Source organism: Molossus molossus, unplaced genomic scaffold, assembly GCF_014108415.1.
Source record: "Molossus molossus isolate mMolMol1 unplaced genomic scaffold, mMolMol1.p scaffold_m16_p_4, whole genome shotgun sequence".
NCBI classification, from domain to species: Eukaryota; Metazoa; Chordata; class Mammalia; order Chiroptera; family Molossidae; genus Molossus; species Molossus molossus.
Window position 1 is genome coordinate 76,923,111 of NW_023425377.1, and position 21,510 is coordinate 76,944,620.

Consider the following 21,510-nt stretch of genomic DNA (forward strand, 5'->3'; position numbering starts at 1 on the left):
GCCGTTAGCGAGGGCAGGTTGGGGCGTCCCTGGCTTCTGGCGCCACTGAGGCGGCTCTGTCTGGTAAGGCTCTGTGTCTCTGTGAGATTTCAGGGGTGTAGGGCAGGAGACCTCTCCCCTGCCCATCCTGGCCGCTTGTGGTGGCACAGGATCATTGAGGCTTGTGTTTGTGGCACCCTCTCACTATGATTTCCCTTGTGGCTTTGGTGTTACTACCTTTCTCTTCAGAAGGAAGGAAGAGTTTATTGCAGTTGAATGGTGGGGTTCTATAGCGTGGTATGAATTCAGTTCCCTTGAAGGTACAGAGCTTGTTGCCTTCAATTCATGTGGAGTTAAAAAACAAAACAAAATACACCATTAGTGTCCACTTGCAACAAAAGCCCACCTCTGGAAAGGGCTTGTTGGGCACCACACAGGTGTAGAATATCACTCCTGCCTCTTACCCCACCTGCTGTTTCCCTGGTAAGATGTCTTAGGCCCAAGTGTGTCCATTCCCCCTGGACAGCTGTCATTTATGTAAATGGAATGGTGAGAATAGGTGGCATTTTTGGTCTGTGTCAGAGTGGACTGCATTGCTCAGTGCTGTGGCCACCAGCACTTGTGGCTCTTTAAACATAAATGAAACAAAATGAAAAAGCCAGTGCCTCAATCACACCAGTCACATTTTAATTGCCCAGTGACTACTACTGCTGATCTGTCAGTCCCCTCATTGAGCAGCATGGAGAGATGGCAGAAAGGTCCATTGGACATTTGCTGGTATAGACCCTTGCAGAAGTATTTGCAAGTGAAACTGGTCCCAGAGGAAAGTATGTGTCACTCCATAGACTGATTCTCCATTCTGGCTGTGTTTTCATGCAAATTTGGGAGAGTACCCAAGTAGGCGAGTTGGCAGTCAGTGTTCCAGAACAACTTCTGGTATATGGCAAAGGGTTTGAATCCAGCAGAATCTCAGCCTTCTCTTTCTCCCTCAGGATGCCCCAAACCTGTAAGTGCCTCAGTCTGATGGGGAACAACAGGACTTTCCCCTAAGGGCCCGCCAGCTTTGGGAGTCATTGCTTCTCTTTACTTTCCTGTTGTATTCTCCAGAACTTTTAGCCCAGCTAAGAAGGGTGATTCTGCATTTTGCTCTGGGCTCCCAACTTCTCAATATCGAAATCTTTCCCCATGGGTAGGAAAGATTTATGGTTCCTTCTGTCCTGGCCCCAAGTCTGTACTTAACATGTCCAATGTTGCTGGGATTTGTATTGTTTTAGAGGGGAGGAAGCCATGTACTTTGGGGGAGGGGCATTCCTTAGGCATGTGATTTATCTCCATGGATGGTGGGGAAGGAACAGACATAGTTAAAGGCTGAGCAGATGCTGGGATGATGGGGAGGGGTTGCCTGGGGAAGTGGGTTGCCTGATGGGAAACTAGAAGTGGTGTCAGTGTCTGAGTGATTCTGTTCTCCAAAGAACCAGGGTGTCCTCCCCTCGCAGAAGCACTGGGTATGGCACCCAAGGTGATGGTTGACCCATTGACTCACACAGTTGAATTAATGCTGATTCCTCAAAAGGTTTTCTTGAGTTTGAATTTGGTAACAACTGCTTTTGACAATACTCTGTTGTTCTGGAAGGGGAGGTTTATTTCTAATCAACATGGCCCATTTTACAGATGTGTAAATGCAGGCTCTGGAAGGCCTTGAGAGGAGTCAAGGCTTAGTGGCATTCTTAGGTAGGTCTGTTCTTTCCCCAAGACCTTGTGGATAAATGCTTAGAATTGTTCAGAGCACTGACATGATAGTGACTGGATTCTTCCCCACTCAGCTTTGAAACTATTGCTTAGAAAGTCGGCATGCCAAGTCTTTGTCCTGAGGTTAATATGCTTAAGGGCAGGGACCCGAGTCGTCTTCTGCTTTATGTCCATGTAACACAGTTTTGTACAAGTTTTGCCAACTGTTGGTTAAATAAAAGTAACTAGGTATCAGCCCCTTGTAACCAGGCCCGCCTGGCCTGGCCACAGTTGTCTTTATTGGGGTCATGTGTGTTTAAAAAAAAATCTTCCCAAACTGCTCCCTGGAGAACTTTGGCAACACCCAGCACGCCATCCACACGTCTCTAGGCGTCTCATGCATATAGAGTGTATACCTTTTCTCAGGCCTTCCTGGCAGGCTGGTGAAGGTCTGTCTTCTCAGGAACCTGAAAACTAAGGATTGAGGGTTCATTTACATATCCACATGATCTGCACACTTATCTTTAGAGAGCATTCATTGAGCTCCCTCTCATTTCTTTGTCATTAACCTTGTACTCTGGGTGAAAGGGACAAGGCTGGACAAAGTCAGAAGAGGGGTGCAGGTGCTGGCAGCTAGCCCCCTGTGTACCAATAGTTAAAGACTGGGGCCTCATGCAGCTTGGTTCTGTTCGTACCTCCAAGCAGGCTGCCTTCCTCTTGAGAGGATTGTCACTGAGGGCCATCTTCATTTTCTGTCTTTTTTACATTCTCATTCAGTGGCTGCTCTGAAGAACCCTCCACCCCCTCCACCCCCCAACTGGGTCTGGAGGGAAAGTTCTATGAAGAGTATTTTATTTGGTCTTGTGTTGCTGTCACTTCATGTGACCAGTACTTTTTCCCATTTCTGTATGTGTGGACCATGTTGCCAGCAATCTGCTAGGTCCAGTTAGACTTGGCAAAATCAGTCCTGACTGATGATGGAAAATGCTCTTGGGTGCTTTCTCCTTCTAGGAGGGGAGTGAATTGTCACATCTGGGGGAATTTTATGCAGTAACCAAACTCCAGGCATAATTATTGCCACTTGGTAAAGTGCGAATTCCCAGAGGAAAGGGCATCTGTTGAAGAGAGTTCCCACCAGAAAACCAGGGGAAATCTTACAGATAAACTTGTTGCTAAAGACCAGCTTTCTGGGGCCCAGGCTGAGGACAGGGTTCCCAGGGTACGGAAAGGATCTGATGAAGAAAGGTCATTGAAGGTGTGGAGCTGTTGGGACCAGGCTTGCTCTTTCTCTTGGCCAGGTGGAGGTTGTTCAAGTTCACATGGGGAATGTGAGGCACTATGCTTTAGTGAAAAAGTTCCTGGAGGATCTGTTCTGCCCTCTAGGTCCTGTTTGCCTGGCTTGTAGGTCTTAGGAGTTTGGCCCTTGGGTTTCAAGTGCCCTCTGCCAGTTGGCCTGGAAAAAGGGCAGTGCCCACTGAGGCCCTGTGCCCAAGGTGAACTGTCCCCAGATGGCTCTCAGAGCCCTTGTGCTGCTCCATCTTCATCCACAGGTCTTTTGGATGATGTCCTAGAAGTAAAATAGTTAAGCCTTTTTAAGTCAGGCCTGGAATATTCCCCTTTGTTCCAGGCTTTTTTTTTGAGTGGTGGGTGGCAAAGTAGCCTCCAAGACATGGGCAGTAACTGAGGCTAGATCCCAGAGCCACTTCTAGCCACCCACTCTGGAGGTTCCACAAAGGGCCCCCATGTAGCCAGACAGGGAGATTCTTCCTTCCGAGGCAGGTTAACCTAACCAACAGTTAACTCCTTTAGCCAGGTACCCTTCAAAGAGAAATTCTAACGGATAGGGAGGGAATCCAGGTGATGTAAGAAGGGGGGGGGGCACGGAACCCTTGGAGGTGGAATTGGCTTAGCTATACTAATAAATTATCATGACTTGACAAGTCAAAATAGTTGGCCACGGCTCAGCTTTTTGCTTGCCTTCAGTTCAATGTAGCTTGAGTGTCTTACTGAATCAGTGAGATGTATTTATAATGGCCCAGAATCTGTGTTATTCCACCATCTTTGTTTTTTAGAAGATTCCAGCATTTGGGGGAGTGATCCTCTCCTGAGTGCACCCTCATATGCAGTCATTGGCACCTTGAACCTGGGGGTGTGGAGGCTGAGTTGCCCAGTGAGATTTGGGCATGGCCTGCCAGTTACAGAGATGACCCACCACTGCTTCAGAACCTTCCTGTTTGTTTACTTTGGCCTCTCGGGTATATTTTTGGTGCTTCCATTTTCCTCTCTCCGGTGAAACTGTGGTCTCCATTCTTTCACAATAACTGTTTTGCCGCTCATGTGCCCTGGGTAGGAACCCCACATAATCAGAAGTGCTGGGAAGGCAGCCAGCTTGGTGAATAACAGAATCTGAGGAGACATCTCATTATGTAGGAATTAACTCTAAAGAACAAAAAGTTGTTTGCCAATATATTATTGTTGTGATCATTTGTATTTAGTTTTCCACCTGTAACCCTCCCAGCAATCAAGGGATTGTCTCCTGATTTCTCAGTGTAAAACAGGTTGGAGAGAAAGGCAGAGTTTCTTACACATGTGGATATGTATGTGGTGATTACAGTCTTTTGGGATAATGTAAATATTGCCTGGGTTTGTTTATGTTGAACGTTGTCCATATGCAGCATTCTGCAGACAGATGCCTGTGGTTGATTTGAGCATTACATGTTTATCTAGACTTGTAGTCCCTTGTCTCTAGCTTTTGGTGTCTATAGCTCTAGCTTATTTCCACTTGAATATCCCCAGTATTCCCTTCCACCATCCCAGCAGCATCACAGCTACCTGAGTGTAAGAGTTATTTGAGCCTCCTCAGCTCTCCTCCTCCATCCACCCTGAGGTCCTATGAGTTCTTCCATTTCAGGCTTGACTAAACCCCCTTTTCCAGCCACACCCCCTAATTGCCTTCATGTGGGCTTGTTTGTTTCTTTTCTGCCATCAGTTCAGACTACACAGATTGCTCAGGCTCTTTTACTCACATATTGTGTCTCACATCCATCACCTACTTATAATTGGCTGTCATTTCTGTTATGTGGAATCTAAATACTCCATCCCAGTACCCACCACTCCTTCCAGTGGTTGTGGTCCTAGTAAGTCCTTGCTCTATTCCCGAGGAGCCCCACAGGGACTGTCCTGTATCAGAGGAACTCCCACCCTGTTTTTCATTTTTTTGGTACGTGCCCTTAGCGGGAACCGAACCCAGGACTCTGGTCCGCAGGCTGATGCTCCATCCACTGAGCCAAACTGGCCAGGGCTTCTACCCTGTTTGTACAGCTGCTCATTAAGTTACCCAGAGCCTCTGCTAGCTCTTCCATATGTCGGAACCATCCTGTTCTTATTACAGTCCTTATTCGCTCTTCTAGGAAAGCACCACTTAGAACTCATTGATCTAGGAAGGCCCTCTAGTTTGATTCATTAAGTATAGTTGATGCCTCACATACTGTGGCTCCAAGATAGAGGTTAAAAGGACGATTGAGATGTCCTGGGAAGATAGCAGTGGACAGCCCAGGAAAAGCAACACCGCAAGGATTTCTGTACACACACAGCAATGGAAAAGTGCTCTGGAGAAAGTAGCACTTAAGCTGGCATTTAAGGGACAAGTGAAATTTAATCAGCAGGGAAATGAGTAGGGCACTCAGGCTGTGGGCTAGAAGGAGTAGAGACAGCATGAACATTCCTCATGTGTTTTTGGGATGCGCATCTGACTAAGTTGGAACGGATGTGGTGTGCATCTTCTGTGTTTCCTCAGTTCCAAGCATCATGGGCACATCACAAACTTCGTAAGGTGGTGTATGTGTGTGTACCTTGGGGTGGGGGAGGGGGGTGAGACTCTCAGTACATGAAATTTATACATGGACTGCAGGATATACTCCAACCTCAGAAGGGTTAAAAAGTGAAAAATAGCTCGGCTGGTGTGGCTCAGTGGTTGAGCGTCGACTCATGCACCAAGAGGTTGCCAGTTTGATTCTCCGCCAGGGCACATGCCTAGGTTGTGGGCCAAATCCCGAGGGGGGGCATGCAGGAGGCGGTCATTCGATGTTCTCATCGATGTTTTCTATCTCTCCCACTCCCTTCCTCTCTCTCTAAAAAATTTTTTTAAACTTTTTTTTTGGTACATGCCCCTAGCGGGAACCGAACCCGGGATTCTCTGGTCTGCAGGCTGACGCTCCAACAGCTGAACCAAACCAGCCAGGGCTAAAAATGAAAAATAAGTGAAAAATAACGAGTATCTCAGACTTGAGGATACACAGGTGGGAGACTGGCAGTGTGCTGAGGCATTTGGACTTTATCCTGAGGACTTGGAGAGCCATGGAAAGCTGTGAGAAAGAGCGAGAGATAGGGTCTGCTTGCCCTGCTTTCATCGCAGTGACTGAGCAGCGAGAGGAGGGTGAAAAGGGAAGGAGGACACTGATGGTGGGGACTGAACAGGTTGCCAAATCACAGAAGAGGCAGGTACAGAGGGACTGTGGCCATAGGGACACATGTCATCAGTAGGTTGGGTGAGAAAGAGGATGGAAAGTGAAAAGTCGAAGGTTTCTGGTCAGGTTCTAGGAGGGCGATTCTATCAAGGGAGACCAGGGAAGCCCATCACAGGGGAGTTTCGTTTGGGAAGTGTGGCATTGACGCCACCCACGACTTGCTCCTGGTTATCTCAGCACTTAGGAACAAGTGTCCACTTGGCCTCTGCTTTCTTTGTATCATTCCTGCCTTTGATACTAGGTGTCAAGTTGTATCTATGGGAGGTCTGGGGAGGCTTTTACTGAGGAGATGCCTGTTTATAGTAAGTTCCCTGGCAGTATTTTGACACCCTCTAGATGTTGCTGGTACTTCGAAGTTTTGTGGCTTTGTGTCCAGTGGAGTGGAAACAACATGAGCTGTCTTATGTTTCAGAGCAGAGCATCAGACATAAACATAATGAAGGGAGCCTGACTACTGGGGCTGCGGGTCTACCTGGGACCTGTCCTCAGGTGGCTTCAAGCTCACCCCTCTATTCTCAGCATTATGCTTTTAAAACTGAGCCACTGGTGCAGATGACTCAGGTGAGCCTACCGGTCTCTGTTCTCCAAGAGGCATACTGTAGGACAAGGGAGAATGAAAATACTTAATACTTTAATCAAGGAGCAAGGGAGGCTTGACCAGGGAGGCAAGCTGGCAGAGTGGCTACGGAAGCAGGCCCTTGGGTGACAAACACTTGAGTTTGAGTCTGTTCCCTGCTTCATACCAGCTGGGCCCTGTCATGTGTGCTGCTTGGCAGCACACTCTTGGAGCCTCAGGTTCCTCATCTGTAGAAGGAGGTAATCGCACTTCCTATTGCACCATTATGTTCTGTGAGATCTTGGTGGGTATACCAACTCTGGACAAGGAGCCATCCCTGAGGAGCCAATGTTAGAGCAGAGTGAACAAACTATTGGTAAGATGACTTCTGATAGTGAGAAATACTAAGACATGATGTGACAGAGTGATGGGGATGGTGGTGGGTGGTTTCATATTAGGTGGTCAAGAAAGTCTTCCCTGAGGGCTGACAGTCTAGCCTAGACCTCAGTGACAGAAAGGAGCCTGCCATGGGAAGGCCTAGGGTCAGAGTATGTGAGGCAGAGGGAACCGAAGGTGCCAAGGCCCTGAGGCTGGAATGGAGAGGTTGAGGGGGAGGTTGGAGAGGATCCATGGGGCCTGGCTTGGGCTTGCTGGACATAGAACATATGTAAAGCAGGCACACAGTACTTGGTCTTTGTGGACAGCTAGCAAGTCTCCTACTCTGGGCTTTGTGCTGATCCTGTGCCCACCTCTTTCTCTCACCAGTGCACTGTCCAGGTCAAGTTAGAGCTGGGACACCGGGCCCAACTGCGCAAGAAACCCACCACGGAGGGGTTCACGCACGATTGGATGGTGTTCGTCCGTGGCCCCGAGCAATGTGAAATCCAGCACTTCGTGGAGAAGGTGGTCTTCCGGCTGCATGACAGCTTCCCCAAGCCCAAGCGCGGTGAGTGGCCCCTGCCCCCCCTAGCCGGGCAGCCCCACAGGGCCAAGTACCTGCAGCACTAACCCATTTGAGTCACTCCTTGCAAGGTTGGTGTTCACCTTCTTCCCAGGGGCAGTGGGCTCACACTTTGAGGTTCTGGCTTGCACCCCTCAGCATGCCAGTAAGTTGCCTGGCCAGCACTTGACCCTTCTCTGACCCTATAAAGGTCCCCCTCCCTTTCTTCTGCTTCTCCTTTCTCTGTTGAGTTCATAGTAGGGAAAACCCAAAGGAGGTGATAGCTGACTGAGTCTTGTGTCATTATTTAGACTCTGAGAAGTCTCCAGAAAAAACGTAGTCAGGCCCTGGCCAGTTTGGCTCAGCGGTTAGAGTGTCGGCCTGCGGTCCGGAGAGACCCGGGTTCGGTTCCCGCTAAGGGCACGTACTTCGGTTGCAGTTTGTCCCCGGCCCTGGTTGGTCGTGTGGGTGGCAGCCACTCGATGTGTCCCTTCACGTCGATGTTTCTCTCTCTCTCTCCCTTCCTCTCTCTCCCTCCCACTCTATCTATACAAAAAATGGAAAAATATCCTCGGGTGAGGATTAAAAAAAAAAAAACATAGTCAGTGGCCAGTGGGTGGGAAAAGGTGATTTACACCTACTTGGTGAGTAATCAGGAAATTGCTTATTGGGCCTATGTTTGATAAGAGATGCCATTTTAAGAGCTCATGATATTTGTCAAAAAAAACCCAAAAACATAAAAGGTACTCATTTCACCTCTGTCTTATTTCTTATGTCTTCCTTTCCAGTGTCATCACCTCTCAGACTGTTTGATGAGCACAAGTTTCTCAATCACATTTCACACAAAGATTCTGATTTCCTGTGACCTGGCAGTCTAACAGCACAGAGAGAGGGGGATTCTCCCCTGAGAACACTTCTGGGGAATTTGACAGGGAATTTGGGAACATAGTTGGTGGCTATCCTGTGAACTCTGTGGGGGCCGTGTTTGCATTTCTCACTACTGAGGCCCCATTGTGAAGCCTGGTATGTCACAGGGGTCCAATAAATATTTCTTGAATGGATGTGTTGATAAAGGCATGAAGGACCTTTTGTTAGCAAAGTGCTTCAGGGTTGGGGACCTGCTGCTGTGCTTCTGACTCCTCTACCTGCACTGCAGGGATCAGGGGCCCATGGCTGAGCTGGGAGCCAGTGTGGACAGCCTCAGGCAGAAGCAGGAGCACATCCTGGGATCCACTAGGGGCCTGCTTATGTTACAGAAGCAGAAACTTCTGGTTCAGAAGGGAAGGCAACCTGAGATTCCTACTGGCATGGCAGTCATTTTCTTTCCCTTTGGTTTCTTCTGGCAGCTTTCATTTATTTCTTTCCTCATTTCTCCTCTCCTGAATCTCCTCTCCTCCTTTCTATCTGTGCCTCTTGTAGGAGAGCAGACATGTTACTGACAACAGCAGATATCTGTAAAGCACCTATTAATAATAATAATAACAATGCCATTTATCAAGCCCTTCCTGTAGGGTCTTTTTAAGTGTTTTTTTGTTTGTTTGTTTGTTTGTTTTCCTTATATTGATTTTAGAGAGTGAGAGGCAGAGAGAGATAGGAACATCAATGAGAGAGAACATCAATTGGCTGCCTCCTGCATGCTTCCCACTGGGGATCAGGCCCACAACCTGGGTATGTGTCCTGACCAGGCATCAAACTGGCGACGCTCAACCACTGAGCCACACCAGCCAGACTTCCTGTAGGGTCTTGATTCATTCTTTCTACAGCCCTCTTTTACAGATGGGGAAACAGGCTCAAGGGGGCCAGGTAAGCTGCCTGTGCTTTACTTTTTTTTTTAATCCTCACCCGAGGATATTTTTCCATTTATCTTCAGATAGAGTGTGAGGGAGGGGGAGAGAGAGAGAGAGAAACATCCATGTGAGAGAGACGCATTGAGTGGCTGCCTCCCACACTACCCCATGAGGGCCAGGGACAAACTGCAAGCAAGGTATGTGTCCTGGACTAGAATTGAAACTGTGACTCTTTGGTCCGAGGGCTGATGCTGTAATCACTAAGCCAAACTGGCCAGGGCTACCTGTGCTTTAAAGCAGTGGTCCACACACTGGCCTGGGGGCGTGGTAGCACCGCTTATTTCTGTTGGCACCTGTCCACACCCATTCATTTGGGAGTCCTCTGTGGCTGCTCTTGAGCTATGACAGCAGAGTAGAAGCTGTGGCTGCCTCTTTATCATGAGCTGGGCCTGCCTTATTTCCTTAGCAGCTTCAACTCCAGCTCTTTCACCATCTCCCTCGCCTGTCCTGTTCCCTTTTCTCCTAGTGGGCCCAGGATGATGATTTCCATTCACCTTTAAACTGTTTATTTAATCTTCGTCCCTACAGGGTCGATAACCAAACAGCTACTAGAAGTAATATTAATAGTGGTCTGCATTTGTCAAGCACTCACTGGTCTTTTGCTGTGCTCATGACAGCCCTGCAAAATGTACATCCCAGAACTCCTGCCAGGTAGCTGTGGAAACTGAGGTTCAGAGAGGCCCAGTAACTTGCTTATGGTCACGTGAAAGCAGCATAGTCTCTGAGCTCCAAGCTCCAAGAAAATGGGCAATGAGCCCTGGCCGATTTGGCTCAGCAGTTAGAGCGTTGGCCTGTGGTCCAGAGAGACCCGGGTTCGGTTCCCGCTAAGGGCGTGTATGTCGGTTGCAGTTTGTCCCCGGCCCTGGTTGGTCGTGTGGGTGGTGGCCACTCGATATGTCCCTTTCACGTAAATGTTTCTCGCCCCCCCCCCCCCACTCTATCTGAACAAAAAATGGAAAAATGTCCTCGGGTGAGGATAAAAAAAAAAAGGAAATGGGTGATGAGTGAGGCCCACTTTTTTTTTTCTTTCTTTTTTGGAGTGGTGGTGGTGGGTGGTGGTGGAGAGCCCCCCCCCCCTTCTTAAAGTGTCAGTTTGCAGGTAGAGCTTAAATTAGTAGTCAAATGATGCTTGTTGCCAAGTCTGCACAAAATGTGTGAAATAGTAAGTGCCCAGTTAGCTATTTGTTGTGTCAAACAAAACTTGCTTGGATTATACCCTACCATTTGTCAGTGAAAAATGGACCAGGTTAAAGAGTGAGGTTCTTATAGGACCCTAGGCTCTGAAATTACATGTTACATACTTAAAAAGTATCTTTAAAGTCAGATATATACACATAACAAACCCAATAAGAATGTACCAGTTGGGAAGTTTCCATTTCCCATGCCATCACTGGTCACACTGCTCCAGGGGCAACCTTTCTAGTCCTTTCTGGATTGTGTCCTCCTGAACACCTTAAGTTAGTAGAGGCAAACTGGCTTTTTAGTTCTTGATTTTCAAGTTTAAAAAATATTAATTTACCAGCATGAAAGGCTAGACTTTATACTAAACTCCTAACATTTTTTTTAATCCTCACCCAAGGATATTTTTACATTTATCTTCAGACAAAGTGGCGGGGGGGAGAGAGAAACATCCATGTGAGAGAGACGCATTGATTGGTTGCCACCCATATGACTAACTGCAACCAAGATATGTACCCTTGTCCAGAATTGAACCCGGGACTCTTTGGTCCACAGGCCGACACTAACCGCTGAGTCAAACTGGCCGGAGCCCAATTTTTTTTTTTTTAATCCTCACTCGAGGATATTTTTTCCATTTATCTTCAGACAGAGTGGGAGGGAGGGAGGGAAACATTGATGTGAGAGAGAGACATCAATTGGTTGCTTCCTGAATGACCCCAAACCAGGGCTGGGGACTGAACTGCAACCAAGGTACGTGCCCATGATCAGAATCAAACCTGAGACTTTTGGTTCGAGGGCTGACGCTCCAACTGCTGAGCCAAACTGGCCAAGGCCCAGCTTCTTTATCCAAAATGTTTTATAGTTAAGTGATTCACTTTGTGGTGATTGTCTTTGCAACTGAATAATGAGCAAACCTATTTACCTTTCAGAACCTCCACAAAGGCTCCCTGTCACCCTTTTTAAAGAAGTCATCTGCATGCCAGGTCTAACTTACAGTTTCTTTGTTCAAAACACCTAAATAGCCACATGCTTCTAGCCTTTTTTTCTGTTTACCACCATCTTAACATATTATTTATATTACTTATTTGTGACTTGCTATAGTTTGCTGCTATCTCCTGGGTGCTATGAGCTTTTGTCAGTATCTTTTGACTCTACATTTAGGAAGAGAAGGACATGAGCACCCCTGTCTTTGAACCTTACACTACTCCTTGACATTGTTAGGTTGTTGAACTAAAACTGAGACTTTCACTCTTGGGTCAAAAATTGACTAAAAGTCAGAAACCATTAAGCACTATTGACTATTATTGACTCTATTCATTGCAGGGCTGGTGAGGGTGCCAGGTTTTTGTTTTTTTTAAATGTGTTTTTATTGATATTTTAGAGAGAGAGAGGTAGAAACAACAATGTGAGAGAGAAACATCCATCAGCTGCCTCCTGCACGCCCCTTACTGGGGATCAAACCTGAAATCCGGGCATGTGCCCTGACCTGGAATCAAACCAGCACCTCTTGGTCCATGGGACCATGCTCAGTCCATTGAGCCACACCAGCCAGGTTTTCATTCATACTTTATGTGAACTCTGGACCACTCACAGGAGAACATTCAAGGTCAGATGAGTTCTTTATCATTCTTGATGAAAATTCAGCCCTGTTTACTCTTCGTTATGTTTGGGCCCTAACTTTGTGACTATCCCTTTGCTTCTTTTTCTCCTGTTGCATTATGTCTTCATTATACTTTCACTTTTTTCTATCCTCAATCATTTTATTTAGTTGATGGATATCCTCCCCGCCTCCAATATTTCATTCTGATTCTCTCTGTCTTTCTTCGTCTAATCAGGACTGGCTTCCCTTGAAGCCACTTTTTTAGCTATCCCCCTGGGACATTCCTTTACTCTTCTCCTGGGGAGATTTATTTGTTACCTGTATTTTAGTTTATTTTCTTAAGTAAGTCCCAAGAGATTGATTACTTGGGAAATTTCCCAAGAAAGGTGTGTGGGAAATGAATTCTTTGACTCCTAGTATTTTTTTTTTTTTTTTTGCATTCATCTTCAGAGAGAGCGGAAGGGAGAAAGGGAGGAAGAGAGAGAAACATTGACATGAGAGAGACACATCCTTTGGTTGCCATCCACATGACCTCAATCGGGACTAGGAACAAACCACAACCGAGGTATGTGCCCTTAGCGGGAACCGAACCCGGGATGCTGGTCTGCGGGCCTACGCTCTAACCGCTGAACCAAACTGGCCAGGGCGACTCGTAGTATTTTTGAAAGTACCATTATTCTGTTCTCACACTGGAGTGATAATTTGGTTGAGTTTAATATTCTCGTTTGAGAATTAACTATCATTTAGAGCTTTGAAAGTATTTGCTTTGTGGTCTTCAGAAAAGTCTGATGCAGTTGGGTTCTTGTTCTATTGTAGATGATCTGTTTTTTTCTCTAGAAGCATTTAAGATATTTTTTTAGGTATTGATACTGGGGTCTTTTTTGTTTTTTTTTATTTTTATTTTTTTATCTTTATTGTTGAATGTATTATAGATGTTCCTCATTTTCCCCCCATTGACCCCCTCCTCCCCACACCCACCCCCCCTCCAGCCTTTTCCCACACTGTTGTCTATGTCCATTGGTTGTGCATATAAATTCTTTGGTTTATTTCTTCTCACCACTTAACCCCCTTCTCTTTGTCAGTCTACCAACCCATTTGTTCTTCTTAATCCCTTCACCTTTTTCACCCATTCCCCCATGCCCCCTCCCATCTGGCAACCAACAAAATGTTCTCTGTATCTATGAGAATGTTTCTGTTCTGCCTGTTCATTTTGTTTGTAGATTCCATTGCCGATAGATAATGTATTCATTGCCATTTTGTTTGTTCATATATTTTATCTTTTTCTTCAAAAAGACCCTTCATCATTTCATATAATAATGGTTTGGTGGTGGTGAACTCCTTTAACTGTTTCTTGTCTGGGAAAGTTTTTATATGGCCATCGATTCTAAATGACAGCTTTGCAGGATAGAGTAATCTTGGTTGTAGGTTCTTACTTTTCATCGCTCTAAATATTTCTTGCCACTCCCTTCTGGCCTGCAAAGTTTCTTTTGAGAAATCAGCTGACAGTCTTATGGGAACTCCCTTGTAGGTAACTAACTGCCTTTCTCTTGCTGCTTTTAAGAGTCTCTCTTTGTCTTGAACCTTTTGCATTTCGATGATGATGTGTCTTGGTGTGGGCCTCTTGGGGTTCATCTTGTTTGGGACTCTCTGTGCTTCCTGGACTTGTATGTCTGTTTCCTTCACCAAGTTAGGGAAGTTTTCTGCCATTATTGTTTCAAATAGGTTTTCGATTTCTTGTTCTCTCTCTTCTCTTTCTGGCACCCCCAAGATGCAAATGTTGGCACGCTTGAAGTTGTCCCAGAGGCTCCTTACACTGTCCTCATTTTTTTGGCTTCTTTTTTCTTTTTGCTGTTCTGATTGGGTGTTTTTTGCTTTCTTAGATTCCAAATCGATGGTTTGCTTCTTGGCTTTATCTACTCTACTATTGAATCTGTGTAAATTATTCTTTATTTCAGTTAGTGCCTTCTTCGTTTCTGACTGTGCATCCATCATTTCTGACTGGTCCTTCTTAATGCTCTTGAGGCCCTCACTAAGTTTATTGAGCATCCTTTTTTTTTTTTTTTTTTTTATCCTCACCAGAGGATATTTTTCCATATTTTGTACAGATAGAGTGGGAGGGAGGGAGAGAGAGAGAAACATCGATGTGAAGGGACACGTCAAGTGGCTGCCACCCGCACGACCAACCAGGGCCGGGGACAAACTGCAACCGAAGTACGTGCCCTTAGCGGGAACCGAACCTGGGTCTCTCCGGACCGCAGGCCGACGCTCTAACCACTGAGCCAAACTGGCCAGGGCTATTGAGCATCCTTATAAGCAGTATTTTGAACTCAGCATCTGTTAGGTTGCTTATCTCTGTTTTGCTTAGTTCTTTTCCTGGAGTTTTGTTCTGTTCTTTCATTTGGGACCTGTTTCTTTGTCTTCTCATTTTGGCTGCCTCTCTGAGTTTGTTTCTGTGTATTACCTAACGAGAGGTATGGGGCTATCTGAGACCAGATGCTGCTTGTTTGAAATAATTTAGGAAAACCTGAAGCAAGATCCAAGACAGGCCAATCGTATGGTTAAGCGAGTGGCAACAGCTTGGGTGGGCCTGAAAGATGGGTGGGGCGGGGCGGGGCCTCAGGGAATCACCAGGGCGGGGCAACCAGTATGAGACAGGTTGCTGGAATCCCAGATATGGCATCTGTGCTCCCCAGAGAAGAACTCACCAAAGGAACAAAAGCGTCTTGACAGCATGTCTGTCCCGGAGAAAGCCCCCTCTCCAGCCCATGCTCCAATGCCAGACAGCTCTGTTCTTCCCTGTATGGCTCTGGCACCCCTTTAGCTGCCTCCACTCCAAGCTTAGAGGGAGTGAGTCCGATATGTCTGTGCACGGGCTCTATAAGTGGAGCTACCTGGGGCTCCAACCGCCTCAGCCTTCTGAGCCTCAGTTCCCGCTGGTTTTTCCAGCTAGTAATTATGGGGACTTCTCTTCCTGGCACTGGAACCCTGAGCGGGGTGCCTGGTGTGGGGCAGGGACCCCTCAGTCCTCAGGGAGGACCTTCACAGCCGAGGTGTCCCACCTGATTTTTATCCCACACGTGGGTGTGGGACCAGCCCGTCCACTTCTGCCCCTCCTACCAGTCTCGATGTGCCTGCTTTTTTAATTCAGTAGTTGTAGGACTTTGATTCAGCTTGATTTCAGGTGGTCTTGAATAATGGTTGTTCTGTAGTTTAGTTGTAACTTTGATGTGGTTGTGGGACGATGCGATACTGCGTTTATCTGCGCCACCATTGTGACCGGAAATCCTAGGGTCTTTTTTGTCTGTGATGTCCTTCATTTAGCTCCAGAAAGTTTTCTTCTATTTCTTTTCATTTATTTATTTTATCTGTTTTCTACTAGGATGCATATTATTTCTCTATGTCTAAATGTTTATTTGTGAAATGGAAACAATTGTATCTGTCTCAAGGTTGTTACAAGGATTAAATTAATATGTACCAAATGCTGAAAATAGTGCCTTTCACACAGTAGGAGTATTATAAATATTAGCTGCTGTTAGCGTTTATTTAATCTGCTGAATTGTTTCTTCATGTCTCATCTTTTTTTTTTCCAAATGTCATTTTGCTCTACGTCCTGGGAAATTTTATTAGCTTTTTTTTGGTCTTTGCACCAAATTAAAAAATCGTAAGTGCTATATTTGTACCAAAAGCCCTGTCTTATTCCTTCATTTTCCTTTTTAAAATAATCTTTTTATTCTGGGGCATATCTTGGACCTGAGGACAATGACTCTAGTGTCTTTCTTGTTTTTGTTTTTTCTTTTTCCAAGTTTTCCTGTGGTCTTTTAAATCATTCCTGTCTCCTTGGACTCCTGCAGGTGGGAATTCTTATTGAGCATTACTACTATTTTAAATTATGTTTTTATTGATTTTTTAGAGAGGAAGGGAGAGATAGATAGAAACATCAGTGTGAAAGAGAAATATCAGTTGGCTACCTCCTGCACACCCCCTACTGGGAATTGAGCCCGAAACCCAGGCATGTGCCCTGGCTGGGAATCAAACCAGGAGCTCTCAGTCCATGGGACGATGCTCAATTCATTGAGCCACACCGGCCATATTATTATTTTTAATCCTCACTCAAGGATATGTTTTTATTGATTTTTTTTTTTAAGAGAGAGAGGAAGTGGGGGAAGAAGAGAGAGAGAAACATAGATGTGAGAGAAACATTCCTGAGTTGCCTCCTGTACGCTCCCTGGCAACCTAGGTATGTGCCCTGACCAGGAATCAAACCCGCAACCTTTTGGTGTATGGAACAGTGCTCCCAACAATTGAACAACCGGGCCAGTGCCTTATTTGAGCACTATTTAGAGTAGGGTGGGTTCTTTTGACCAGCAGGCTTCTAGTTAAGGAGATGGGCCTCCCAATTTCCTAAATGAGGAGGGCTTTACTCTGGGTCCAGTTTTGTTTTTTTTTATTCTCACCCAAGGACTTTTTTCCATTTTTTATTCAGATAGAGCAGGAGGGACAGAGAGAAAGAGAGAGAGAAACAGCAACATGAAAGGGACACATCGAGTGGCTGCCACCCGCACGACCCAACCAGGGCCAGGGACAAACTGCAACCAAAGTACATGCCCTTAGCGGGAACCAAACCCGGGTCTCTCTGAACCACAGGCTGATGTTCTAACCGCTAAGCCAAACTGGCCAGGGCTGGGTCCAGGTTTCATCCCATAGGCTTTAGCTTCCTCCAGACAGTTGACTTCTCCTGAGACATGGAATCACCTGGATATCCCCAGAGGGAAGCTTGAAACTGCTTATGCCTGGGATGGTGGTGGGTGGCGGGATGAATTCCCAGGACTGTTGTTCAAGTACAGCCTCTCCATTTATCTTTTTTGTTTTTAAATAACTGCTTTAGTAAAATTACCCTGGCCAGTTTGGCTCAGCGGTTGAGCGTCGGCCTGTGGACCAGAGAGTCTCGGGTTCAGTTCCTGCTAGGGGCACGTACCACAAAAAAATAAATAAATAAAATAAGTTACACATGATAAAATTCTCTCCTTTGATATGTACAATTCAGTGCTTTTAATATATTCATAAAGTTGTGTAACCATCACTACTCTCTCATTCCGGAACATTTTTATTACCCCACAAATAAACTTCTTGCCCATCATTAGCAGTCACTCCCTTTCCCTTTTCCAGCTTCTCTCCTGCTCTTTACTGAATCTGTAGGTGCCATAACCCTAGCCTTTTGGGGACCTGGCACCAGTGGGGCTCTTGCCTGCCTTGCAGTGCCCCCATGGCATGTTCTGGGCTGCAGCTTCCTTTTCCTATTTCCCTGCCCAAAATGGTCTCATTCACTTTTTTCCTTACAAATTTCTCCACTGCTTACATTACCTCCCTCCCCTCTTCACTCTACTGACTCTGTTTCCTATTGTATTTGTCTTACTTTGGTTTCTGTGGGCATCTGCTTGGTCTCTCTCTTCCCTGTCTCTGATAGGCCTTTGGTGAGATACTGAGAAACACACAGCAGGATCTCTTCATTCAGAGAGTTTGTAGTCTGATAGAGACATGGAGATCAGATGTGACATGTACTTTTTATTTTTTAATTTTTTTAAATTTTCTAGAGAGAGAGAGAAACATTGATGTGAGGGTGAAACATCAATCACCTGCCTCCTACATATACCCTATTGGGGATCAAGCCCACAACCCAGGCATGTGCCTTTACCAGGAATTGAACCGGCAACCTTTCAGTGCATGGGACCACGCCCAACCAACTGAGGCACACCAGCCAGGGAGTGACATGTACTCTTGGAAAGATAACTGCCCTCAGCAGAAGTAAGTGACCTGGAAGTCAGAGACCAAGGGAAGCCAGATCTGTCTTTGCTAGGAGGTGGGCTCTGACTTGGGACTTGATGATGGAAGGGAGTTAGACTGGGTGGGGAATACAAGGTCAGGGGGGTGGAGTTGGGAGCAAATCCGCAGACCCCTCCCTTGCCTCTCCTTTCATGTGTCCCTCTGCTGTGGGGGATTGTACAGTGAAGGCAGGCACCCTTCCTCTCTGCTCTGCTTCCACTTTCCTTCCTGGATTCAGATGAATTTAACAAGTATTTGGGTGCTTGCCAGGTGTCCATCCCTGTGCTAGACTTGGGCTTAGAGGGCAGGCTGCAGGGGGCTCGTGATTGGTGGAGTTGGGCAAAGCACTATGCAGACAGATTTTATGCAGCTGGAGAGACCCCACTTGCTCCCTTGGTCTGCTCAAACAGGATCCAGAAGCTCAGAGAGAGGCAGGCCATAACTTGGCCTTCCTGTCCAGGTTACTTCCTGCTCCTCGTCCATCCCCTTACTTTGGTGCAGAATCTGAGGGAGGCATGGCATGTTGCCCTCTCAGCAGTATTTGACATGTTCTTGTTGAATGTGTTTGAAAGGTGTGGCCCCGGGGATGTGACAGTGAATGAGACAGACCTGATATAAGGATTGAGAAAGATGGCCAGAGCTAAGCATGAAAGTCCTGTGATTGAATGACACAGGGCACTGGAGTCCTGTGATAGGGAACTATGACTTGAAAATGGGGGTTGGGGCTCAGAGCAGGGGTCCTGGAGGAAATGATCTGAGAGTTTCAGTGGGGTTGAATCTTAGGTCGGGCTAGGAAGAGATGAGGCTGGAGGTGATGAAGTGCTCTGGAGGCCCCCTTGAGGGGCTCATAGTTGGTCCTGAGGGCAGTGGGAAGCCATCAGGGGACAGTCAGGTTTGCAGTTCAGAATGATCATTCCTGATGCTTAGTAGTGAGCCTGAGGCAGAACGGCTAGTGAAGCACTAGAGTGCTAGGCAGTGGGGTGCATTCCATAGCAATATGGAGGTGGAGCTAATGGTGATCTGTGGGAGATGTAGGAGTCTGTGAGTCCTCATTCCTTGCGTGAGTGGTGGACAGCCTGGGTTCTGAGCTGTGGGACCCTGGAGGAGGTGCAGGTTTAGGGAGGGAGGAATAGATGGCTTGGGGCAGGCTGCATTTGAGGTGCCCTTCTGGTACCTGTGGAGGATATCCAAGGAGCAGAAGAGGACTGGCTGGAATAGAGATTCAGGGCCGAGGTTACCCAAGACAGCTCCCATCTCTGGGGCTGGTACAGGTTTTCCAAGCCTGAGCCACAAGCCCCTGCTCCCCTGGGGTTTGCAAACTGGGGTCCATACAAAGCTGTCTGGCCAGCTCTGCTCTGGACAGTCAAGAACCTCAAGCCTACCCTGCCTGCCAGTTTTTTTTTTTTGATAGATGAGATACATGAGATATTTGAGATACATGATAATAGATGGAATATTTGAGAGCTGAAAATATATTTTTAAAAGAAAAGTCTTAAAATGTTATAAATTAGGAGACTCATGTTTCATTACATTTCATGTACTGTTTTTCAGCAATTTCTGGACTATTTAAACATTATCTGACTGATAACATATAGGTGCATAAAGGTTTTTAACAATTGGCAGGATTTTTTCTTCCAGTAATGGTTGCCTCTGGAGATGGAGGTGTGGAGAACAGGGGTGATTTGATCTGTACTGTTCTGATTTTTTTCTTAAAGGTGGGAGAACAGTATTTTCACATTTCTTGCATAGTGATAGCATATGTGTCAAAACATTGTCCGTGCATTCTGGAGGGTAAGATTGTGGGAGATTATTTTACTTGTACTTTGCTGTTCTAGTTTCAACTTAAAAAAAAAAATTCTGCGGTTAACGAGTCTCTGTTCACATCACTCAGACACCTGGGAATGCTTTTGTTGGGTGTTAAAATGGACCCAGGAGAGAGTTCCAGCTGAGACCAAGCTATCTCCATTTCCTGGCATCAGTTTACATGTTTGAGTGAGCAGTGGAAGCAGGTGGATGCCGTAGAGTACACTGTCCTGCCTGGTCTCCCATGGTCTCCCACAGTCTCCCACTCCACATGTGTCACACTCACTGCCCTGAGTCAGTTTAGCTTGTGTGACCTGTGGCCAGCACTGTCTATTCTGCCTTAGCTAATCTCATGCCCTTTCCCATTCTCCCACCATGGCGTGTCAGGGTCACCTTTCTTCTCCTCTGCTCCTTTGATTCCCCATGACCTCTTTGGCATGGAATTGGGCATGGGATTTAATACTCACAGGGGGAGCTGGCTTCCTGAAAAGCCATGGTCCTGTGGGGCCAATGAGAGGAGGCACAGAGGGTGGTGGGCCTACTGCTGCTGGTGGCTGGGCCTTTAATCAGTCAGGAAGCTGACAGATGCATTTTCCCTTTCTTTTTAGTGTGTAAGGAGCCCCCGTACAAAGTGGAGGAGTCGGGTTATGCTGGCTTCATCATGCCCATCGAGGTGTACTTCAAAAACAAGGTAGGATCCTGGAAGTGGCAACAGGAAGGACACACAATTCACAAAGGAGGAAATAGAATCAGTGACACACGGGTGATGGCATGCTGGGATCACTGGTGGTAGAGATGTCCACACTAGAGCACTGGTGGGCAAAGTGTTTCCGCCTCTCCCGTGGAGGATGGGGGCTGGGGAAATGGGCACCCTGATGGCAGGTGGGAGTGCAAGTGGGTGTGGCTTCTCTGGGGATCATCTGAAAGTGTGTTCAATCCTTAAGTCAGCAGTGACATTCCATGACAGGCCTAGATTCTGTGAATGGTCTAGGGTGTTAGTCACTGGGCTATGACTAGTGGTGAAGACCTGGAAATTACCTAAATGTCTGACAACAGGCGATCAGTTAAAGTTATGGTGCATCTCCTGAATGGGTTCTTTGATGACCTGGGGTAGGGGAGGGGAGTTTTTAATATTGTTAAATGAAGAAGCAACTTATGTGTATATTAGTGGAATTTTTTCCACCAATAAACACAACATAGAAAAAAGGAATTACTGTATAAATTAAAAACGTTAACAGCTAATCTGGGTGGTAGGATTATAAGACATTTTTGTTTCATTTTTCTTCATGTATGTTTTCTAAACATTCACATTGAATGTATGTTGACAACTGTTCATCCATTTGGGCTACTATAACCAAATATTACAAACTGGGTGGCTTATAAACAATGGAAGTTTATTGCTCATAGTTCTGGAGGCTGGAAGTCCAAGATCAGGGTGCTATCCCCTTTTCCTAGTCACAGACTTCTTTCTGTGTCCTTATATGGAGGAAGGGATGAGTGCTCCATAGGGTCTCTGTTTTTTTTTTGTTGTT

The 21,510-nt window shown here is 46.3% G+C and overlaps 1 protein-coding gene across 2 annotated transcripts in view; it reads left to right on the top strand.

Annotated features, from left to right (window-relative positions):
- MLLT1 (MLLT1 super elongation complex subunit) overlaps positions 1-21,510 on the top strand; it is an 82,654-nt gene that overhangs the window by 1,723 nt on the left and 59,421 nt on the right. The window contains exons 1-3 of one of the 2 annotated variants that reach the window (XM_036241021.1): positions 7,624-7,735; positions 18,051-18,157; positions 20,587-20,669. In XM_036241021.1, coding sequence (XP_036096914.1) covers position 18,157; positions 20,587-20,669 — 84 coding nt within the window. In that variant the 5' untranslated portion in view covers positions 7,624-7,735; positions 18,051-18,156. Of the gene's footprint in view, positions 1-7,554; positions 7,736-18,050; positions 18,158-20,586; positions 20,670-21,510 lie in introns of those variants that run through there. The other variant, XM_036241020.1, reaches the window with a different exon arrangement.